The sequence below is a fragment of the Chionomys nivalis genome, chromosome 11 (assembly GCF_950005125.1).
Source record: "Chionomys nivalis chromosome 11, mChiNiv1.1, whole genome shotgun sequence".
Lineage (NCBI taxonomy): Eukaryota > Metazoa > Chordata > Mammalia > Rodentia > Cricetidae > Chionomys > Chionomys nivalis.
In genome coordinates, this window is record NC_080096.1 from 34,540,605 (window position 1) to 34,563,563 (window position 22,959).

General features: G+C 50.1%; 1 protein-coding gene across 2 annotated transcripts; it reads left to right on the forward strand.

Annotated features, from left to right (window-relative positions):
• The first annotated feature begins 3,893 nt into the window (after positions 1 to 3,893).
• On the forward strand, positions 3,894 to 10,186 carry Dmbx1 (diencephalon/mesencephalon homeobox 1). 2 transcript variants are annotated; one of them, XM_057785169.1, is made up of 4 exons: positions 3,894 to 4,056; positions 7,529 to 7,707; positions 8,057 to 8,405; positions 9,732 to 10,186. In XM_057785169.1, exons 1-4 carry the CDS (start codon positions 3,903 to 3,905, stop codon positions 10,184 to 10,186), a joined length of 1,137 nt encoding a protein of 378 aa, XP_057641152.1. In that variant the 5' UTR covers positions 3,894 to 3,902. The 2 variants fall into 2 exon arrangements, with proteins under 2 accessions (XP_057641152.1, XP_057641151.1); XM_057785168.1 differs by having other exon boundaries at positions 3,903 to 4,054; positions 7,512 to 7,707.
• The last annotated feature ends 12,773 nt before the right edge of the window (positions 10,187 to 22,959 follow it).

A 22,959-nucleotide genomic window follows, 5' to 3' on the forward strand; every position in this document is an offset into this window, starting at 1 on the left:
TGAGGCTAACTTGTCTCAAACAAAACAGAACAATAGCTTTGGAATATTCTTTTTAATTTTTCTATTTGCTATGTCATCGATATATTTAGTATTTTTCTAAGTTTGTTGAGCTTTGTGGCTTCTCTTACTTTCTTTTTTTGTTTGTTTTTTGAGACAGGGTTTCTCTGTCTAGCCCTGGCTGTCCTGGAATTAGCTCTTATAGACCAGGCTGGGCTCAAGCCTGGAGATCCACCTGCCTCTGTCTCCCCAGTACTAGGATTAAAGACGTGCGCCACCACCAGGACGACCACCGCCATGGGAAATAATAATGTTTAAACACATTTTATCACCACACCTCTCCTTCTCCTCTCTTAGACTTCTGCTCACCTTTGTGGCTCATAGAGTGGGCCTCTGTAACTATTGGATGAGGTCAGCCACCAGCCCCAGACTTCTCCACCTGACATCCAAATAAATTAAACAAGCAAACAAAAACAAAAACAACAACAAAGAGGGCTGGAGAGATGGCTCAGAGGTTAAGAGCACCTGAGTTCAATTCTCAGCAACCACATGGTGACTCATAACCGTCTATAATGAGATCTGGTGCCCTCTTCTGAAATGAAGGCATACATGCAAGCAGAACACTGTATACACAATAAATAAATAAATGTAACACACACACACACACACACACACACACACACACACACACAGCTCCATTCCACCTGGAGCTGGTGTAATGGCTCAGTGGGAAAAAGTACTTGCCACCAAGTCTGGCAGTTTGAGTTTGGTCTCAGATCCCAGACGGTGGAAGGACAAAATGACCCACAGATTGTCCTCTGATGTCCACACACACACACCTTCACATGCACACAAAATAAATAGATAGATAGATTTAAACTTTATTAGGAAACTAATGAGCCAGATGGTGGTTGTTATGCATATTTTTAATTCCAGCACTTGGGAGGCAGAGGTAGGTGGATCTCTGTAAGTTCGAGGTCAACTTGGTCTCCAAAGTGAGTTCCAAGACAGCTGGGACTATTACACAGAGAAACCCTGTCCCCCCCCCAAAAAAAAGAAATCATGGAGATTGGAGTAATGCCTCCATAAAGTGCTTGCTGTTCAAACGTGGATCCCTGGGACTTGCTGGCCACTCAGCTTAGCAGCATTGTCAACATACAGGCCAATGAGAGACCCTGTCTCAACAAAAGGTGGCTGTTTTTGACGAACAACACCTGAGACTGATCTCTATCTTCTACATGCACATGCACACACATGTGTACACACACACACACACCCCTAGCCCAAATCACATGCACAGATGTGCGTGTACACACACACACACACAAAATACACCCCTAACCCAAATAATACCATATTATTTCTCTATAAAAGATCCTCTAGGAACTTTCCATTACACTCAGGATAAAAACCCAAACTCTTAATGATGGACTAAGAAACCTCCCAGCAGCCACCCCCATAGCCGTCCTGTCTCCAGTCTCCAGTTGCTCTGTCCCCCACCATTGTGGTGTTCCTTTTTTCTTTTGTTTAAGATTTATTTAATTTTATTTTATATGTATGAATGTTTTGCTTACATGTATGTCACCACCTGTTGTGCCTGGTGGCTCCAGAGGCCAGAAGACGGCACTGGGTCTCAGGAATTGGGGTTATGGATGATTGCGACCACCAAATGGATGTTGGAAAGAGAACCTGGTCCTCTGAGAACAAGTGCTCTCAACTGCTGAGCCTCCTCCCCAGTCCATACCCTGGTGCTGTTGCTTCCTAGGCTCAGTCTTCTTCACACTTCAGGGCCTTTGTCCTTATTGATCCTCCAGTGAGGAAGACCTTTCTCCGGCTTCTCATGGCCCGCTTCACATCTCTGAAATAATCGCCCTCTGTTTCTTGTCATCCTCTCTTCCTGCCTTATTTTACTTCAGAGTATTTGTTCCTACCTGATATATTGCATATATTTTTAATTTCACACACACACACACACACGCAGAGAGAGAGACTCACCATCACTCTGGGGATTGAATCGAAGGTATTATGGGTACTCCTGCTGAGCGAGTGCCCTACCAATGAACTATATGCCCAGCCCTTTTTATATTTTTTGTTTCAAGACAAGGTGTCACTAAGTTGCCCAGGCTGACCTTGACCTCATGATCTCAGGCCTGGGTGTCTAGACAGTTGAGGTAACAGGCCTATGATGTCAGACCTAGTGCATTTATAGATTTTTTTAAACTTTATCTTTATGTCCATGAAATGTAAGTTCCACGGCGTTAGGGGGCTTTGGTACTTGGTAGATGGGTATTTAACACGTAGTTAATACATAAATGTACAATGTGTATGGTATAACATCTGTATAGATGACTGTTAACACCCATGAGAATGTTTGTGTGTGAAACTTGGAACGATGACATTGAATTCTGGGTAGGTAAGATGGTTTCTGTAAATGCTTTCCCGACAATGTCTTTGTATGTATGTCTGTGTGGGCTGTCTGTGATTGTATATGTTTGTATGGTTGTACATACATATGTCTGTTTCAGTAAAAACAGGGAGCTGAGACGGCTGGACATATTCCCCTAGGAAAAGAACCCGCATTTTCTCAGCCTTCCCTTTCTACCTCCTCTATCCAGGCAATAAATACATCTTTGTGTCTTTGAGTGGCTGCAAACATGGAGGCACTTTCCAAAACTGACATTTCAAGCTGATTCAGGGTGGGGTGCTCTCAGAAAAAGACTGCAAGGTCCAGGTGACCTGGGACTGATGGGGCCTGGACAGCTTCTTGCTTATATAAGACATCTCACTAGGAAGGATGTGTTCCTTGGTACCTCCTTCTAGGAGCAATTGACTGCAAAAGAACACGACCTTAGTGACATGGAGCGGGGCAGGCCTTGGATTGGCTGTGTGCCTTAACGTGGCTCTCTTCTTTTCCTAAGCCTGCAAATGGGGTTTGTGGCTCTTGGCTTGCTTGCCTTTTGGAGATTTGTGAGAATAAAAGAGGTAATGCCTGTGAACGTGTAACAGTAAGAGCAATAGTTTTATGTCTGTGAAGCATGTTAGGGTTTTGAATTACCCTCTCATCAGAGCAAATGCCTCAGTAGGGAATCCAGCTCTGGACTTTGCTCCAGGGAAACGCAGCGGTGTAGGCTGAATAGATGCCTGTGTGAGTCGATGATGTACACGTGAGTCTGCCTGGGGACGGGAGTCAGGAGAGGGTTATATAATGTAGCAAATGGATTGGGCAGTCACCAGGACTAACTTGTTTGTTTTATTTTGAAGCAGGATCTCATTGTAGTTCGGGCTGGTCTTGAGCTAGCTCTGTAGCTGAGGATAACCTTGAACTCCTGGTCTCCCTGTCTCCATGCCCCCAGTGGTGTGATTAAAAGAGTGGGCTCCTAGCTGGGCCGTGGTGATGCACGCCTTTAATCCCAGCACTCAGGGAGGCAGAGGCAGGCGAATCCCTGTGAGTTCGAGGCTGGACTGGTCTACAGAGTGAATTCCAGGACAGTCAGAGACACACAGAGCAATCCCAGGCCATGTCATAAATATTAGTCCTCAGTAATCACAGGTTAGCCCTGTTGTGAGTGCCCTTTTCTGGATCCAGAAACTGAGGGTTAGAGAAGTTAGGTGAATTGTTCAAAGTCACAAAGCTCCAAAGGACCAAAGCTGTGATTCCAGCCCCAGCCATCTCACTGGGCATCCCGAGTCCTGTAGAGTGAATGACTGGATGAGTGGATGAATGAAAGAGGAATCCCGGGGCACCCTGTGGGCAAGGCAAGGGCACCTTCTGATCTGGTGTCGAAGTCCTTGGGGTAAAGTGGGCATTGAAGTTCTGGGCTGGATCCATGTTTCTCCCAGGATAGATTGCAACAGCCTCACCTCATGATCCTTCTCTCTCTTTCCACCTGCAGGCGGATGCCGCCATGCAGCACTACGGGGTGAATGGCTACTCCCTACATGCGATGAATTCACTCAGCGCCATGTACAACCTGCACCAGCAGGCAGCCCAGCAGGCCCAGCATGCCCCTGACTACCGGCCATCGGTGCATGCGCTTACACTGGCTGAGCGCCTAGCTGGTAAGGGCCCTGGGGACCTGCCTGGCCATGGGGACAAGATGCTGGGGAATAAAAAAGGAGGCTAGAGAAGACAAATAGGGGAGGGGTATGTGAGCAGCTTATTCTAGGTATCTTAGAAAGCCTTAGGTCACTTAGTAACATAGATGACAAGGCAAACTGTGTGCTCTGCTGGCTTTGGCAACACATTTATATAACATCTGTGCAGGTGCCTGTGGGATACGGCTTGCTTGTTTACACTGTGCTGGTGCTGGAGCTGCCTCAGCCTTCAGGTCCCCATAACAAACCTCCAAAGAAGGAGACTGGAGATACAAAGTATCTCTCCATGAGTATTGGCTAAATGCCAGGCTGCTCTGTGGCTCTCTCCCATCTCTTTCTCTTTTTCTCTCTCCCCATCTTCAAACCCCATGAAGAAGGTTATTACTTCATTTTATAGACAAAGGAGCTGAAGCTCAGAGAGAATAAGTAGCGGAGAGGGTGGGGGTCGGAACACAACAGTATGGCTAACACTGTGGGGTCAGACTTGTAGTTAATTGTCTACCCACTCACCTTTCTTCCCTGAACCCAAGTTTCATCTAGGATGGGGGTAGTGCTAGGACAGCTGGCCGGCCGTGTGAAGTGGTCAGCAAAGCCTGGCTGTGCTTACAGTCACTAGTACTCAATGCCCCAAGCAAGTCCCAAGTGTCTGTGAGAGGGCTGTAGCCCGGTCCTCTGACTTCTGGTTGTCTTCCTGATTGCTTCTCTGCTGGTTTCAGTGCCAGTGCTTCTGAGGCTGTGCTGAAACAACTTAAAAAGAGGGGAGACTTGCTTTGGGTCATGGTCTTACAAGTCTCGGGCCATGGTCAACTGGCTCCATTTGCTGTGAGATTGTATCAAGGCATCATATCAGAAAATGCACGGCATAGTAAAGCTGTTTACTTCACAGAAGGCTGGAAGCAGAGAGGATGATGGGTCAAGGATAAGATAAACCCCTCAAGACATGCCCCCAGAGGCCCACCCACTTCCTCCTCCTTAGCCTGTCTCTTGGCAGTCCATTCGGCCATGAATTCATCAATGGATTAATCCATTGATAAGGTTAGCAGTTTCATGACCAAATCACCTTTTACTAGTGCCACCATCTGGGGACAAAGTCTTTAACATGTGATCCTTCCGGCCAGTTTACATCCAAATAATAACAATGGGTATGAGAAGGAGTTAATGACATCGATGGCAGGCTACATTTCCTGGAAAATGAGGCCACCTAGTTCATGATGTTCCAGTCCAAACCCATCCTGTTGCGTGGGGACTGATGTCCATGCCAGGTGGTGTTAAAGGATTTCATAGAATCCCTTGGAAGACCGAGTGCCCACAGATCACGAGAGGGCATGTTGATCAGAGCCAATGGTGGACAGCTCACGGCAGCATGCTGGGCTGGTGAAGAAAGGAAAGCCAGCAGGCCAGGAGGCAGATGCCCTTTGAAGGTGCGGCAAAGGGGGAAGGATTGGCAGGAGACCAGGCACAGGGATGGGAGAGGGTCTGAGGACCATGCCTGCACTGAGATACCAGTCTGGCAGGGAGGATTTGGCAGCCAGTCTTACTCCTTTAGACCTTGCCAGGCCTCTGAGCAACTGAGTCCCTGGTCACCTTTCTTAGCTCAGTGTAGACATTAGTGTCCAGTGTGGCAGTGGTCAGTGCAGACCTGCCCACTATGGCTGTTTCCCTAGTTTGGAGTGAATTCCCTTTGTCTAATGTGATAATGGTATCTACGATAGTGAGATCTACCTCGAAGACTATAACACAGAGATGATTCAGGACAGAAGCTCATGCCCACTGATATGAACAGAGGAACTGAGGTGTATAGCCCACTTTCAAAATGCCAAAATTGGGCTGGGGAAATGGCTCAGTGGTTAAGAGCACTGGCTGTTTTTCCAAAGGTCCGGAGTTCAATTCTCAGCAACCACATGGTGGCTCATAACCATCTGTAATGAGATCTGGTGCCCTCTTCTGGCCTGCAGATATACACACAGGCAGAACACTGTATACATACATACATACATACATACATACATACATACATACATAAAATCTTTTTAAAAAAGTGACAAAATGAAGGAGGCAATGAGCTCCTCTGGGATATTTTTATGGAAATCTCACCTTCCATGGCAGGTGCTGCGCCAGGGAGCTGTTCTCCCCTTGAGTACCCCACCCCTTATAGTCCTTGGAGTTACCAGTAGGATGCTGAGCTGCTGTCTCTTCACGAGAATGAATGTGACTAAGTGGTCCCTGCTCCCTCTCCTGCCCAAGGGTAGCTCCCATGACTTCAGGCCTGCCTGGGCTAGGATTGGGGCACGTTATAAAGGGTCTCTCCTTTAATTGAAGAAGTTCCAAGTCTAGGGTTTGCTGTCCATTTCCCATTTCGGGTTTTGAAGAAAGCTTCCCAACTCCAGAGGCACAAGAGGATGAGTCTGTGGTACAGTTCATAGGCAAAACCAACTTGAGTTCTCTCCAGCATCAACAAGGTCCATTTTCGTGTGATTGGAACATATAACCCAGGTGCCAGTCAGCAGAAGGGAAAAGGACTGGACACTAGGCTGAGAGATACCATCCTGGCTGGTTTTCATGTTACCAAACACAAAGGCAAGCCTGTCGAATCAACGCTCCATGGCCTGTACCCCTCCCCTCTGAGCTTGCAGTGTGGGGATCCAGGCTGGGTGTAATAAGCCTGTCCCATGTGCCTAGGGCCCTGCCAGAGCTTAGCTTTCTGCTTAGGAAATACGACCAGGAATCTAATGTTTCTCCATCAGAGACATAGAGACCAAGGAAGAGAATGAAAGCCGATGTAAAAGAGAGGACGGTATGCCCGGTGAGAATTCCCCTAAGCAATCCTCGAGATCAGCTCCAGCTGACAAACTGGCTTCCCAATGTTCTGATGCTAGGGAATCTTAATAGCCAGAGTCCAAGGCCCACAGGAGATCAGAATCATCGAGATAGGGTTTTTAGGTCATTAGCAGCAAGTCATCTCAAAATATTACAGCATCTCGAGACTTTTTTTCTTTCTGAGATATGGGCCCACTGTATAGCTCAGGCTAGACTTGAACTCACAAGCCTCCTTGTCTTGGCCTCCTGAGTGCTAGGATTGCAAGTATGTTTTTTCATTCTTGGTCTAGTATATTGAGACTTTAAGGATCTTGAGGTCTTACCTATCTACACACCCTTAATACCAGTTAGATCAGGAGGATACCCTCCAACACTCATGTGCCTGATAGCCATGCGGAGCTGAATTAGTCCTCGCTAGTTCTGAGAATGGAGGCTGACAGGAGGGAAAGATTTTCAATACCAGCCCCTGGAAAGAGGATGGGTGACTTCCAAGGGTCAGGTCAGCTCTGATGCCTGTTTGGGCGTCCAAAGTGGGTCAGAGCATGAACAGATTCAAAACTTATTTCCCATAATTAAATGGGCCCCCTCTGCTTGCCTTCCAACGGCTGTACATTTCAAGACATCATCTTGGAGGCCCGCTATGGTTCCCAGCACCGCAAACAACGTCGTAGTCGCACGGCATTCACAGCCCAGCAGCTTGAGGCCCTGGAGAAGACCTTCCAGAAGACACATTACCCAGATGTGGTCATGCGCGAGAGGCTGGCCATGTGTACCAATCTGCCCGAGGCCCGCGTGCAGGTAGGGTCCGCGAGAGGCTGGCTATATATACCCATCTGCCTGAGGCCCGCGTGCAGGTAGTGTCCGCGAGAGGCTGGCCATGTGTACCAGTCTGCCCGAGACCCACGTTCAGGTAGGATCCAACTCTCCCAACTGTACCTTACAGATGGGTGCTAGCCATCAGACTGGTGTCCAGTTATCCAGGACCTACCGTTTGCTAGGGCAGTGCAGAGATGCATGCCTACTTCCCTCATTCCCATTTGGAAAGGATAGGTGGGTTGGGTGGGATTATCACCTACACTTCTCCTGGCATGCCCAGGGTACAGTCTTTCCTCCCTTGACTGCTCTTCTTTGTGTCCCCCACCCCCAGGTCTGGTTCAAGAACCGCAGGGCCAAGTTCCGGAAGAAGCAGCGCAGCCTGCAGAAAGAACAACTCCAGAAACAAAAGGAGGCCGAGGGATCCCATGGAGAAGGCAAGATGGAGGCCCCAGCCTCAGACACCCAGCTAGAGGCAGAACAGCCTCCCAGTCTGCCTAGTGGTGATCCGCCTGCTGAGCTTCAGCTGAGTCTGTCAGAGCAATCGGCCAGTGAGTCAGCCCCTGAAGATCAGCCAGACCGTGAGGAGGACTCTCGCGCTGAGGCCGAGGAGGCCAAAGCCGAGAAGAGCCCTGGATCTGAGAGCAAGGTGCAGGGCTGCAAGAGGGGCAGCCCCAAGGCAGGTGAGGCTTGGGTGGGAGGTGACCCACAGGTCAGGGAGACTGGGGGCCTGAGGGTCAATCACAGGCATTCAGGAGCATGACCTGTGACCCATGTCCACCCTCTAGAGTGGCTGAGTCCTTGAAAGGTCTAGATAGATATTTCTAGGAGAAGGGCTGGGCAGCAGGGAGGCTGAGGAGGGCACAGGTGAGGGGTCGGCTAGAGCCCATTCACCATTTAGCAATTATTTTAACAGTCCGTATAGATGTACTGGTGTGTGCTGGGTCAATACCACACCTTTTTTCCCCCTGGCAATGCAGAAGGATGCATGGGCAGCCTGTATATGGCGGTTCTGTTGAACTTGTCCGTATTGGGTTCACAGTCTAGGTTGATGAGGATGACTGACCGGGCCTCTTCCTCACAATACCATACTGTTGCTGAGATTGCCATACAGCAGATTTCACCCCGATTCAAACTTCTCTTAGGACTTGGCCCATGCTTTTTCATCTGGGAACTCTTATGGAAGGGGTGTCTGCTGAGAGGTCTAAAACCTGTGGGTCATGACCCACTGGTGGGGTTGGAGGACCCTTTCTTAGGGGTCACCTAATGCCATCGGAAAACACAAATATTTACATTATGATTCCTAACAGTAGCAAACTTACAGTTACGATGTAGCAACAAAAATAATTTTATGGTTGTTAGGAAGGTTGAGAACCTCTGGTCTAGAGAATGCTCTCTCTCTCTCTCTCTCTCTCTCTCTCTCTCTCTCTTTTTACTATGTAGCTCCAGCTGACCTGAAACTTCCTAAGTAGACCAAGGTGACCTTGAACTCATCGAGGTCCACCTGCCTCTGCCTCCTGAGAGCTGGGATTAAGGGTGTGCACCACCACTCTTAGCTGGGGATGATTCTTTTTTAGGGCTAGGCATATCCATCTCTTTTCTACAAAGTTGCTCTGGCTGGAGCCTCCACCCCTAGCCATCGTTAAGAAGAACAGAGCTCTGGCATGAGGTGTATTCAAACACAAAGCTAGGCAAGGAGGGAGGAGATGAGGAGATGAGGGTCCTGGATATTCCTTGAAAAGATTAAGGGGCTCCCAGGAACTCAGGCATGGGTGCCCAGGCAGGAACCCTGGAGCTTGACAAGTCCCTCCCAACCAAATTCTGAGGGTCACTTCAGAGGATGTCTTTATATATATGTGTGTGTGTGTGTATACACATATATATGTATATCTCCCTTGATATGGGGCGGTGATGGTGTCAGCCAAAGACTATCTTCATGCAGGACCAGGGGGATAGGAAGCCAAGGGACCACCTCCTCCAAGGCCAATTCTCTTGTTCTCTGCTTGCAGATTCCCCAGGCAGCCTGCCCATGACTCCTGCAGCACCAGGGGGGGGCCTCCTGGGCCCTTCCCATTCCTACTCCTCCTCCCCGCTCAGCCTCTTCCGTCTCCAGGAGCAGTTTCGCCAGCACATGGCAGCCACCAACAACCTGGTGCACTACTCGTCTTTTGAAGTGGGAGGCTCGGCACCTGCTGCGGCTGCAGCTGCAGCTGCTGCGGTGCCCTACCTAGGTGTCAACATGGCCCCACTGAGCTCACTGCACTGCCAGTCCTACTACCAATCCCTGTCAGCGGCTGCTGCTGCCCACCAGGGTGTCTGGGGGTCCCCATTGCTGCCGGCGCCCCCTACAGGCCTGGCACCTGCCTCAGCTGCCCTGAACAGTAAAACCACCAGCATTGAAAACCTTCGCCTCCGGGCCAAGCAGCACGCGGCCTCCCTGGGACTGGATACACTTCCCAATTGACTGTCTGGCTTCCAACCCAACCGTGGTCTTGTGTGTGCCCCTGTCTCAGTCCATGGTTATTCCCAGAAGGCTCTCCCAGAACTAATCTTGAGAGCTCAGGGATGCTGGGGCCTGGAGTCCTCTCACCCCGTGTCCCTTCAGCAGAGTCCCAGGCCCAGGTGAAACCCACATACCCTCTGCATGTCCCTGCTTGGACCCCATGGAGGTCAAACGGGGAGGAGGTGAGCAACTGGCTAGATCCTCTCCTCAGTATTGTCTCCTCCCTCCTGGCCCTCCCCACTAGTAAGTTGATGTGTGGAATGTGAGATATAAATATAAATATATAAAACTATATTTTCAGGCATTGCCTGCCCCAGGCCCCTTCCCCTGTTCCCATCACATGGCCACTGCTATCTTTGCCTCTGAAACTTCCTTCCTCCCTCTTCCTCCCTCCCTTGCTCCCTCCATCCTGATCTCCCTTTCTCTTTCTTCCCTTGGCCCTCCTCCCCCCACTGCCTCTGTCTTGAGGCTGTCTCCCTGCCTACCTGGATCTAACTGCTATGCCTTCTCTGCCTCTAGTTTCTTCCTTTGGTGCTGGCTGTGTTAGTGTCCTGTATTCTCAAATAGTGTTTTGTTTGGGGTTGTGGCTTTGGTTTTAGTAATATTGTTCCTTCCTGTTTCCCTCCTGCCCTGCCTGCCTATCTACCCCCTTAGCCCGAACCCTCTCTAGGCAGCTCTTCCCATCTATGTCCCAAGATTCAACAAAGCCCTACCCGGAGGCCATGGAGCAACAGGCAGAAGGAAGCACTAGCCCCACAGTGTCTCCCAGATATTAGGAAGGGCTCGTCACCCTTTCTTCTCTTACTAATGATCTTGGAAGTACCAACTCCCCAGATTGGAGAGGGGCACGTGGTGTCATTGGCCTGTCTGGCAGTAGAATGGCTGACATCCTGGCAAGGCTCGGGAGTTCCTTAGCAGTGAGAGAAACCCTATGGCTTCCTGTCCCCAGGTAGTCACTGGCATGGTAAGGTGTTCTTTCAGGTCTAGGCAACCTTGCTCTGTAGCTTTCCCTTTCGGGGTCGTGGAACCTTGGGCAAGTCCAGTGCTTTCTGGGATGGTCTTGTCGGGATAAGACGATTTATCAGATTCTGTCCATTTCCAGACACCCAGCATTCTGTGCCCACAGCCTTGGAGGACAGAGGCCTTTATTTAAATGTAACAGTGACTCAGCACAGACAGTAGAGAAGCCTGATGTGTAGGCTCGAACATTAACGGCTGTTTTACTGAGAAACAAAGCGCCCCACATACATGAAGCTCTCTCTGGAGACTGACTCAGTTTCCCTGTAAGTGTGATGGCTCCTTTCTAGGTGAGATAATCTGCATTCAATCCTGCTTTTCTTGGATTCCAGTGCTAGCCTAAGGGGAGGCTCACTCCATTTCCATGCCCATTGTGGGGGTAGGCAAGATGAATTAGATTCTTTTGGCTCACCGCTGAACTCTCAACCCCACACTTAGAGGGTAGCCTGGCCTGACTGGCCTACAGAGTCAGCAGTGCCCACCTTAGTAAGGTCAGTCTGGACTGGGGTAGGAAGAGAAGGCTTCAGCCAGTAAAAAGCAGGGACGTCAATAACCTGAGCTGGGAAAAGCATGGAATCTAATAGGAGAGATGAACATGAGTGGACCATTGAACAGAAGGGATGACCTCAATGAGAGGTGGAGCAGAAAGGCCTAGAATCTAGGCTAATATCCCACTTCCATGCAGTAAGCACCAAAGACAGGCAGTTGAGGGTTTCTGAGTGAGGGGTAGCTCACTCGGATCTGAAGGTGGGACCAAAGCTGTGAGGATATCAGAGTAGGAGAGACCTGGCCAGGGAGACAGAAGGGGTTCTGGACGGAGGAGGGTTCAGTGGCCCACAGCTAAGAGATTGTGGTTAGCTTCAGGAAGACGTGATTTTGAAACATCTCTTCTGGGCCCAGGCACAGGGCTGAAACAGTTTGTCTATTCCTGGGTACAAACGATTGTCTCTGGGACTTGGCACTCAGCATTTCTAGGCTTTACCGGTTCTCCCAGATAAAGCAAGGCCTCCCAGCGTTGAATTCTGTCATGGCAGAAACCAGGGCTACCTAGGCTTTTAGGAAGCGTTCTTAGATTTTTGTCAGCCATTTTCTGTTGACGCAAACTCATAGCCAGAGAAGGAAGGGGAGACGCATGCAGGCTTTACCCTCGAAGATCTCAAGGTAATTTAAGGTACCAGAGTCAGGAGCTTCAAGCAGCTGAAAGAGAAGGGCAGATAGAGAGCTGACCATGAGGCCTTGGGAGGATTAGAGGGCATGATTCTTTGGAGGAGTTAAAAGGCACAAGCTTGGGTTGGGCCCGCCTATCTGACATCGCTGCTGGACTCTCTCCCAGACCCGCCAGCCTGCTAGTCAGTCACTCAGAACAGAGAGACTGAGGATGGAACCTTATAAGCCCTTCTATGAGAGTCTTATATCTCTCTGCTCCTTCCTTTCGGGGGTCTCCTTTGTCCCGCTTCCTCACTCTCCTAGAGCATGGTCCAGGGGCCTGGGTCCCCACCTCTATGCCGAGGCTGCCGAGCAATATAGACTGCTTTCCAAACCAGCTGTTTTGTGACCCTTTGTGCTTAGAGGTTGTACCAGCCTGTGGCAAGAACACAGTGTATTGTATTTATTTATTCTGTTAGTTGAAGAAACTACACTCCAACCACTCTCTTCCCCTTCCCCTGCCCCCTGGTAGCACAGCATGATGCTCTGTCCTGTGTATCTGTCTGTCAGTCCTTTGGTCTTACCTCCCGTGATGTTGTGACCTGTTCTTTGTCCTAACTGGCTAATAAAAGAGAACCTGGCAGCACAGCCCTTGACCCATATTCATTCCCAGAGATGCTTACAGGGACTGAGTAGGTGGTGTTTCAGAGTCTCACAGTGACTGGAGGGACACAGTGCAAGTCCGCCTTGTGACAGGTGGCTTCTCTGCTGGCTTGCAACAATCTCCATGATTCTTATTTGTAGCTTGTGTGTCACTTTGAAGAAGTCATTGGGAGCAGGGAGTATAGGTACATCTCTGTCTTCTCTGGCCTTTTGGGGGGTTCACCCAAGGACAGGTGATAGGGCAGTCTGGGGCAGGGGACACCTGCCGATATTTGGAGAAGTCTGGGGGATGGTTCTTCAGGGTTGTGAGACCAGGATGATATGTGAAGCCTCCAGTGAGCTAAAGGCAAAGCTGAATCCTAGGGAAGCACATTTGAATTTCTAGGCATGGTGGCATGTATCTGAAATCCCAGCACTTGACAGACGGAGGCAGGAGGGTTCTGAGTGCAAGGCCGCCATACAAGCCACTTGAGACCTGGTCTAAAAGAATCTACTTTGGGTCTGGTTAATTTTGGTGTGTGATGTTTTAATTTATTTGTAAGAGTTTTTGTTTTTAATAATAAAGTTAATAAAATTAAAAAAGTCAGAGCTGCTTTCTGGTGGAACAGGGGGCCTTGGAGTGGAGTGAGTTCTTTATCATCAGAGGCAAGTAAGAGGCATGCCAGACATGCAAGAGGTGGAGAGAGAGTTGCAGCAGTGGTAAGGTTTTATATATATATATATATATATATATATATATATATATATATATCTCATATATATGTGTGTGTGTGTGTTGGAAGTCTATGTATAGGAATGAGGACCTGTGTGCCACGAGCCCAAGGGTCTGCAGGCATTTGTGTGCTTCTGAATGAGAAGGGAGCAGTGATAGTCAGGGGACATGGTATACAGGTAATAATTGCAGAAAAAGCGCACAGTTCAGAAGTTGGTGCTGTGAAATTTTCATTTCTCCTACTTCATTTCAAGAAAAAGAAAGGCAGGTTATGGTGGCACACTCCTGCAATCCCAGCACTCTGGAGGCAGAGGCAGATGGATCACTATGAGTTTGAGGCCAGCCTGGTCTACAGAGTGAGCTCCAGGACAGCCAGGACCACAGAGACACCCTGTCTCACAAACAACAACGAAAGAGAATTAGAGATATTCGCCCTTTGGTCCTCACCCTGCTGGCCCTACCTTCCTTCTCTGAGTTCCAGAGTGTCTGCACAGACCCTCTATCAGGAGGAATTGTGCTGCGTGGAGCTGAGGCTTGGGGGTTGGGAGCTCTCTCTGTCAGGTCTTCTTGGTAGGAGAACCCCAGCAGGCCTCAAGAGTATGCAGGTGGGGGCTGGAGAGATGGCTCAGTGGTTAAGAGCACTGACTGCTCTTCCAGAGGTCCTGAGTTCAATTCCCAGCAACCACATGGTGGCTCACAACCATCTGTCATGAGATCTGGCGCCTTCTTCTGGCATGCAGGCATACATGAAGGCAGAATGTTGTATACATAATAAATAAATAAAATCTTTAAAAAAAAAAAAAAGAGTATGCAGGTGGGCTATCTACTGGATTTTCCAGGGCCCTGCTCGCCCTACTTCCCAGGTCACTGTGACCCCAGGAGCTTCATTCCTTTCCCGAGTGGGGCTGAGGATTAGGGCGGGGAACATCCCCTTTCACCTCCTTGACAGATCAAATGTCTCCCCAAATCTCCCGTAGCTCCCACCTGGGCCTTGAGCCACCCAGTGTTCCCTACATACCTCAGCATCAAGAGACACACCTTCCCTGGCACAGTGGTTTCTGGTAACAGGGCAGTTCAAATCCCTCACTTGGCAGTTCAAATCCCTCACTCTTTCTTCAGCATTGATTGAGCACCTGCTGTATGCCTAGTTCCATGCTGGGTGCTGGGTCCAGAGACACAAGTATGAAAACAAAGCAACCCAAAATATGCCTTGATGATCACAGCCTGGGGTGACTCAGAGTTCAGAAAACAAGGAACTGTGGGGACAGAAAAGAGGGCCCACCAGAAGGGGGCTTTAGGAGAGAGGCACAGCCTGAGCCCATATGCCAGGTGTTTCTCAGGGGTTCATGAACGAAGGAAGGGTCCCGGGAGAGGCACAGTCCATCCAAGATGGAGGACTGGGTCCTGAGTTCAGGAGAAGCCAGGGTGGGACTGGAGGACAGCAGGGCTCCCTAGAAAGGGAAGCGGAAGAGCTGGGTGTGGGGTTGCACCCCTGTAATCTCAGCACATGGGAGGATGAGGCCGAAGAGGATCCTAAGTCGGAGACCAGCCTTTGCCACATAGTAGACTCCAGGCCAGCCTGGGTACAGTGAGACCCTGTCTCAAAAAAAAAAAAAAAAAAAAAAAAAAAAAAAAAAAAAAAAAATCTAGAAGACAAACAACAAAGGAAGCTGAATTTAGAGCCTATCCCAGGCGAGATCCTGGGACTTGGGAAACTGGGTAGGTGGAGTGATTGGGTTTGTCTTTTAGCAACTTTACGTTCCTCGTCTTCTGTGTCTGATGGGTCATAGCAAGGAGCTAGATGGAGCAAGACCAGAAAGGAGGCCACTGCTATGCCTTGACAAGGGGACAGTAGCGTCAGTCTGGTCTATGGAGCCGGGGTGGTGGTGGTGGGGACGACAAGGGACAATGACATTGACAGACAAGGGCTGACTAGTGAGAGGTACAAGAGATAAAATCACCATGGTGACAGCAGGATGGGAAGGCCCAAAGGTGCTCCTAGGCCTTTGGCCTAACTACAGGGTAGGTGCCCTACTCTATGGGAAAGGGAATGACTGCTGGCTCTTGCTGGCATGTAGGAGGAGCCTGCCACATACTTAGGGCAAGATGGTAATTGGGCTGTTGGTACGGACTTGATTCAGCATGTTCTTTGTGCAGCCCTTGATCCTGGCACAACTCTGCGAGGTGGATCTTATTATCACCCCCATTTGACATATGGGGAAACCGAGGTACAATGCGATTCCACAGTTCATCCAGGACCACTAGGCAGCAATGCCCACCTGAGGTCAGGACCCAGTTAACCTTGAAATTCACACTCTTAACTTTGGCAGTTGCCAACACAGAGATGGCCCTGGGAGCCATGTGGTTAAATGAAATGATGCAGAGAAGTTAGAGGTCAGGACCTCCAGGACAGAGTCAGTGCAAACTCATTACAGCTTGTTGTGTACTATGGGCCCTTCCTGAGGGCTCAGCCTTCCTCGTCTGCTGAATGGGAGTCCTTAAATGTCTGGCCTGCTTCACAGGAGACTCAGATGCGGTAAAGCATAAGAAGGCATTCGAGGAGAGAGAAGCTGGGCAAGGGTGTGCCCCACCAAAGTATTAATGGGGAGTGAGGGGTGAGAGGAGTTTTCCTGGAAGTGTAATCTGGACTCTCCCTTTCAAAGGCTTGGCCCATGTTCTTTTAGATTAGGAGTCTAGTTCCTTAGCTCAGGTGGAAGGAACACCTGCTGACAGGGCCTGGGAGGGACCCCTTCAGGGCTGGGGAACCCTTCCCCAACTCTTTCCCACAGAGCTGCCCGGGGCTAGAGCCCCCCACCCCTAATCTTTTATTCTCCTTTGGCTTCTGGGAAAGCCGATTAGGAGGCGGCCTCCTGCCCGCCCCCCTGACAAGTTTGTCTGAACTTCCAACAAAGGCTCTTAGAGGGCTGAAGGGGGAGGGCTGGGGCACAGGGAACCTGACACCACCGGCCTGGGATCACCCCAGCGGCCTAGCAGGTTGCACCGTGGCTCTGCCCACCCTGTGGTGAGCAAGAATGTACCTCCAAGGGGCTGTGGCCCCACAAAGGCCTTAGGGCTGCGATGGGGGTGGAGCTCCTCACCTGAGAACCCTCATCACCAGGAAGACAGGGGCAGCCGGTACCTAGGCAAGCCATCAGGGAATGCGTGCATTCTCGTATTCTCACACCCACTTCCAGTCGCACACGTGCTACCCCCAGCCCCATATGCTGACTTCCAATTTGAGCCACTTCTCTGTGTCTCACACTTATGTGCACTACTCTACAAACATCAGATGCAACCTGCAATGCAGTCTGTCATCTAGACACTCCCAGCCTGCACACCTGCTCCACCCCCAGAAATGCATTCTCCCTGGCTTTCCCACATCCAGACAGCCCACTGAAGGCTCAGAGGTAGTTGTAAGGCCCCTCTCTAGACAGGCCTCTTGAGAGAGAGGCCAGCTTGAACCCAACAATTCCTCGGTGATTGTTGTCCTGTACTTGTGAAGATGGTATCTTGGAGCCCAGCCAGTCCTGTTTGTACACCCACAGTCACTCCCACACACTCATCCCAGGGTCTTCCCAGAACCCACCCCTTCGCACACAGCAGCGTCCCCTCTCGGGGCTATCTTCATGGTGCCAGTGAGTCACAAAGGATCCTGGGTCGGAAGGCCTTACAATATTCAGATGTGGCTGTCTTTGAATTTCTTATTTATTTATTTATTTACTTTTAAAGATTTGTTGTTGTTGTTTATTGTGTATGAAAGAGGGTGCACACATACCCTGGCATACATTTGGAAGTCTGTCGACAACCCTCCAGGAGTTGCTTGTCTTCTCCCATTTTAGCAGGGTCTCTTGTTTCTGCTGCTGGGCCACATATGTGAGCTCCTGGCTGATCTCCTGTCTCTGACTTCCATCTTGCCAGAGAAGTGCTGGGATTGCCGACACTAGTCACCATGTCCAGGGATTGAGTTCAGGTCATCAAGTTTGCATGATTTACCCCCTGAGGCATCTCCTGCCCCTGCCCTTGTTTTAGACAAGCTCTTACCTAATGTAGTCTTGGCTGTTCTGGAAACCACCATTGCAGATCATCCATCCTTGAATTTATGGAGCCCCTCCTGCCTCTGCTTCCCAAGTGCTGGGAGGAAAGGCCTGTGACAGCATCTCCACATCTCCTTTTTATATCGGCCCCATTTATAAAGGATTAGGTAGCTGCTCCCTCCTCGCTGTCTCCCTCTGCTGACTCAGTAGGCTTTGAGGAGCCCTTGACTTCTGTTACCCAAATTCCCCCATTCCCCCTTCTAGCTGGGGCTTCCTTCTCCACGCCCACACCTCGCCATACCCTGAGTGTGATGACACGGGACCCACTAAGGACCTACTGTATCCAGAGTCACTTGGGATTAGTAATAAAGTCAATAGCAGGGGTTTTGCCAAGGTTATTTCCCTTCTAGTAGATGTCTGTGGACCCTTTAAGAAGCTTCAGGGGGAGAGTGCCTCGGCAGTTATGAGGCTCTGGGTTTGACTCCCAACACCAGCACAAAGGCTCACAACTGTCTAGCTATCTCCAGGGGATGCGAACCCACTTCCAGTTTCTGCAGGCACCAGGCACGCATGTGGTGGACAAACATACACGCAGGCAAAAACACCTACCCATAAAATAAAATAAAGATGGATTAAAAAGAAGTTGCTAGGTTTCTGTGAATCTGTTTCATCGCCTGTAAAATGGGGAGTCTCTACTGAACCCTAGTTTGTGAGAACCCAGATCGTGGAAATGAAGGATTAAGCTGACTGCTGTCACTAAGGACTCTAAGCCTCACTCCGGGTTTCCTCCCCCTTTCAGGGAAGTTGTGCCGCCCTCTACCCTGCCTCCAGCAGCGGGGAAACTGCCACCTCAGCCTGGGATCCTTTCCAAGACAAGTCTGGAACAACAAAGCCCACAGGAGCCGCATTTCCTCCTGAGGGCTGACCGCCCAGTGGCTCCTTTATCTTGGCAAGAAAGCTGAAGAGCCGTTCATGGAAAGAGCTCGTGTGGGGCGTGTGTGTGGGTGCGTGTGAGCCTGAGCGTGTGTGCACAAAGCTACTCATTGTTGCTGTCCCAACCTGAATGGGTTGATAGACCTGCAAGTTTGGGTCCTGCGCAGGTCAGCCCGGCATTTCAGGGATTCCCCGCAGCGGGCAGCGGGGAGGAAGAGCAGCCATGCTTTCTTACCTAGGATCCTCCAGAAGGGGAGAACTGGAAACTGGAGCCACACAGCAGCTTCGGAAAGAATCCAGGTTAGCTGAGGTGGATGAATGACAATAGGAAGAGATGAAAGAGGGATTTCATTCTTTTAGAAGGGGCAGGGCCCGGCTCAGTCCTGGGCCTCTTCCCAGCACACACCAGCATCTGAAGGCAGGGCCTAATCAGGACTGACTGAATGAATGAATGTCTCACCTCATTTGGCTTTACCTTCAGCCAACCCTTGATGAGAAAGACTGCGCAGCTGAGAGTCTAGCCCGGATCCAGGACTGCGGGCTATTGGGAAAAGCCTTCCTTGGGCTGCACGTCTATTGTAGGTCTGCTTGGACTTGAACTCTTACTTAAGTCCCCTGGACTGAGCTGGCTGGAAACTGGATTCAGGCAGGGCTGGAAATGCCCAGTGTCTTGGCATTTCTCTTCTTCTGTCCCTCACCTCAGTCACCTGAAGACAGACAGGAGGTGTTGGGGTTGCCTGCTCCAGGGTCAGGTCTGTTGATAGTCTGGGGACTGCTGAGTTCAGGTTCCCAGAACAGACATCCTCAGAGCTCTCTTCAGCCCTAATCCAGGGCAAGAGTCACCAATACCATAACCACAAAACCAGAGGGTTGGGGATCATCTGCCACCTTCCTGGACAGCCTGCTTCAGGAAACTTCTTTACAATGAGCTGAAATCTACCCACCCAGCAGGCTTCTCACTGGGCTTGACCTGGTCCAGTCCAAGGACCGTGAGGAGCCTGCCTCTGCGCACTAGACCCTACCAGGCGGCATCTCACACACTGCATCCTTCCCATGTGTCTTTGAATCTGCTGATTTCTCCTCCTGGGGAAAACATATTGACCCTTATGATCTCTCACACTCCAGGAAACACTGCCCATGGGTGGGAGATGGTGTCCCCTTCTCCCGTCCTTCTTGACTACTTGTGTGCAGTTCTTGTCCGTTTCCCAGCTGAAACGCCATGAGCAAGGCTTGGCCTGGCACAGGTCCTGGTTCAGAACTGGTGTCCAGCCAATACCAAACGTGTTGAACTAAACTGGAATAATCATGTGACAGCCAATCCTGCCAGGCCCCTGGTGAACCTGGTCCCTGTCTGGACTTGGCAATATGACCTCGGATAGGTCCTGAATTTTTCTGGGCCTCTGGTTTTAGCTTGGGCAGAGTGATCTCCACCTGCCTCAGACAGACTTAGTTTCCCAGTATCTGGCTGGATCTTTTTTCCTTCTGTACAATAATCACCTCCAATCTCCTTTACTGTTCTATCTGGGATCCTGCCCATGCTGGGTACTCCCAGGTGTGTACATAAATGGGGCTTAGGGGTTCATACATGGCAAAGGCCCAGTAGTGACTTGATAAAGCAGGTCAAAGGAGTCTCAAAGGATGGCACTGAGGACAAGTGCATCTGTCTGTCCCTTTTCTGGCCTGTCTCAGTAATAGCATCCTTAGGTGATGAGGCTGGGCCTAAGGCAGAGGTCACATCACAGTCCCCATCTCTTTCTGAGGACATGGCCTGATCCTAGCAAAGGCTTTCGCTTTCTCCTTTCAGTCCTAATCAGCAATGTTAGTTGTTTAGGGACCACACATCAGCTTGCAAGGTAAATGAGAGTGACTCAGTGAACTAATAGTTAGGGAGCATCATTCATTCACTGCCCAGATGCCTTCCATGCACTAGGAAGTCAGCAGTGAATGGGATAATATGCCTTTGTATTAATGAGGATCCAGACAGCAAATAGATGAGCAATAAAATATATAATACCGGGCGGTGGTGGCGCACACCTTTAATCCCAGTATTTGGGAGGCAGAGGCAGGCGGATCTCTGTGAGTTCGAGGCCAGCCTGGTCTATAAGAGCTAGCTCCAGGACAGGCTCCAAAGCTACAGAGGAACCCTGTCTTGGAACAAAAAACAAAAATAAAACAAAACCAGAAATATATATATATATTTGGATGCTGATTGAAGGTTAGAAGGATTTGGGAGATGCGGGCATGAGGATTAAGTTTGAAATCAACCTGGGCTACACAGTGAGACTTGTCTCAAAGTGAAAACGCAAGAGTATAAATGTATTAAAACAGAGTGTAAGGTTATGCCGTAGCCCAAGAGACAGGCAGAATGATTAGACCAATAATGAGAGATGAACAGACAGACCAACAGCCAGGTAAACAGACAGTGGGGAAAGAGGCTGGTCCAGGCCTGCAGCAGGATGGAGCCTTCAGGGGCAGAAAAAATGGAGAAGGGAGGCAGGGTCTATTAAACTGATGACTCCAGGCCCTAATCCCGTGCCAGGCCCAGGAGGGCAGTGTGTGTAGGGGGAGGGGAGAACCCCCTGCTGGGGTGTAATTTCACGCTGAAGGGCCTGATGGGGCATCCCATGGACTGATCCTTTCTGGATCAGAAAACCTACTTCCCTTTGTCGCATACAGGGCGATTAGCGCCTTAACCCTTTGTAGGCTGGCTCATGGCCTGTTCTGCCTCACCTTGCCTCCTGGAGACCTAGCCCAGAGAACCTTTGCTTTCGGCCTAGCCAACTCCTAGGATCTGGTCTTGTATGTGGGTGTAGGAAGGATGAAGCTTCTTGAGGAAGCAGGGACTGAGTAAGTCTAGGGGGTGGTTTCTAAAACAGTTTCTGTCCATGTCCCTGTTCTCTGGCACCCAGTTTCCTGTCTGCTGTTACTTTAGGCCAGCAAGCTGATCACCCCATCTGCAGGGTCCTCCTTTTATCACATTTCAGTTTATTTAGTGTGCATGTGTGTGGGTGTGTAGATTGTACATGTATGCCACAGTGCACATGTGGAGGCCCAAGGACAGTTTGTCCTTCCAGCATGTGGACTTTGGGGATCAAACTCAGGTTATCAGGCTTCGTGGCAAACACTTTTATCCACTGAGCCATCTCATAGGCACCTCTTATGGCTCAGTCCAGGCTACACTCCTTTGGGAAGTCTGGGTTTCCTCCTTATGTAAAGGCTGGAAACCCAAGCCCATAGCCTTCTCACACACCTTGCACTGAAGAACTCACCACCTCCCAGGCAATAAAGCCAGAATCTTCTACTTCCAATGCATCCAGTCCTGTAGACTCTTGAGGTCAAGCATTCTGAACACTCACTGGCCAGATGTCAGTAACATACCAGAGATATCCCCGGCCAAATTTCCCAAGAGTGGCGTTCAGGGACTAAGCAGACCATCACAGCCAGCAGCCCCCTGCATTTATGCCCTTTTTGAGGATGACCTCCTCTTTGTGTCTCTGTTCAAAGACGCACCAGGAAGTGCTCTCACCTTTGGCTCTGCTCGGCCTTGCGCCCTTGCCCTTCCCAGGCTAACTTCAACATATCCAGGGACTCTCCCTTAGCTTAGGGGAGAAGGGCAGGGGCCAGACTTGGCAGTCCTCTAAGCTCCCTGGGTCTCTAAAACCCCAGCCCCATTAAAAGAAAGCCCCTAAATGTTATTTACACTTCGGAGTCTTAAAAACCATTAACAAAAGCCACTTAATTCAATTATCTTCCCGGCTGGCTCGGTTCTCAGCACTGAGCACTGGCCTCCCCTTGCCGCCCCTCCCCACCCCCCCACCGTCATTGTGTCGGGCTAATGAGGTAAACTGAAGCGAGCCCTGTCCCCCCTGACAGGTTTATGAGAATTTAATAAAGCGTGGCCGGGACCAAATGAGTTGCCTCAGCCTTGGAGAGCTCATTGTCTTCAGCGTCAGCGTTTTTTGACTCAAGCTGTCCCCCTCCTCCGCCCCAGCTCTTGTCTGGCTCAGCCGCCGCCACCCTCACCCTTAGTACCTCCCTAGGTGAACCCAAAGTCCCTTGTGCCTGGCAGAGTCTAGCGAGACCCTGCAGGGGAAGAGCACCCATGCCAGTCCCCAGGAAGGGCAGAAATGAAATCTGTCAGTGTCCCTTTGTGGGTCTCCCATCCCTAGCACACATCAAACCCCAGAAACAGAGACCTTGGGGGACCTTGCTCCTGTGCTGTATCCCCT

Excerpts from the sequence above, each read along its gene's own strand:
- Dmbx1 (XM_057785168.1), top strand. The coding sequence starts at position 3,903 with ATGCAGCACTACGGGGTGAATGGCTACTCCCTACATGCGATGAATTCA. Across the intron at positions 4,055-7,511 it reads ACACTGGCTGAGCGCCTAGC|CGGCTGTACATTTCAAGACA; the intron begins TGGTAAGGGCCC and ends CTTGCCTTCCAA. Across the intron at positions 7,708-8,056 it reads TGCCCGAGGCCCGCGTGCAG|GTCTGGTTCAAGAACCGCAG; the intron begins GTAGGGTCCGCG and ends CCCCACCCCCAG.